Source organism: Penaeus monodon, chromosome 28 (assembly GCF_015228065.2).
Source record: "Penaeus monodon isolate SGIC_2016 chromosome 28, NSTDA_Pmon_1, whole genome shotgun sequence".
In the NCBI taxonomy this organism is placed as follows: domain Eukaryota; kingdom Metazoa; phylum Arthropoda; class Malacostraca; order Decapoda; family Penaeidae; genus Penaeus; species Penaeus monodon.
The window spans coordinates 18,021,419-18,021,787 of record NC_051413.1 but is presented as its reverse complement, the minus strand read 5'-3'; the positions used below and the strand labels follow the sequence as shown (position 1 = coordinate 18,021,787).

Below are 369 nucleotides of genomic sequence, written 5' to 3'. Positions count from 1 at the left end.
TTGAATAATTTTATTTTTTAATCCATAAAGTGGGAAAAACCAAAACATTTCTATTGATATGCAAATACAGTTGGTTGACTATTTTTGGCATAAAAACATAGTTTTTTTTTTTTCCAGGTCCCAGCAGATGCTGGTGATATTGCCATGAAGGTGATGAAGGAGATTGTTGGTGTCAAGGATCATTAGATTATCTTTGTATGGAAAAAAAAAATGTTTTTTGATTTTTGGGTATTCTTTCTTAGGTTAGATGCAGAAAAAATAAATCTAGTCCTAGAACATTGACTGAAGAAAAGAGAAGAATGATTTTAAGAGAAGGTAATGATACATTGGAGGAGAGAGTGTATGCAACTGTGTGTCGTATTTTTAAAG

The 369-nt window shown here is 30.9% G+C and overlaps 2 protein-coding genes across 3 annotated transcripts in view; one reads left to right on the top strand and one right to left on the bottom strand.

The window, feature by feature from the left end:
• The window catches only part of LOC119591396 (retinoid-inducible serine carboxypeptidase-like), a 63,805-nt gene extending 63,604 nt beyond the window's left edge, over nucleotides 1-201 (top strand). The window contains exon 10 of the mRNA XM_037940138.1: nucleotides 118-201. Coding sequence (XP_037796066.1) covers nucleotides 118-186 — 69 coding nt within the window. The 3' untranslated portion in view covers nucleotides 187-201. The remainder of the gene's footprint in view (nucleotides 1-117) is intronic.
• The window catches only part of LOC119591399 (importin subunit alpha-9-like), a gene marked incomplete at its 3' end in the record, with an annotated part of 83,153 nt that overhangs the window by 35,547 nt on the left and 47,237 nt on the right, over nucleotides 1-369 (bottom strand).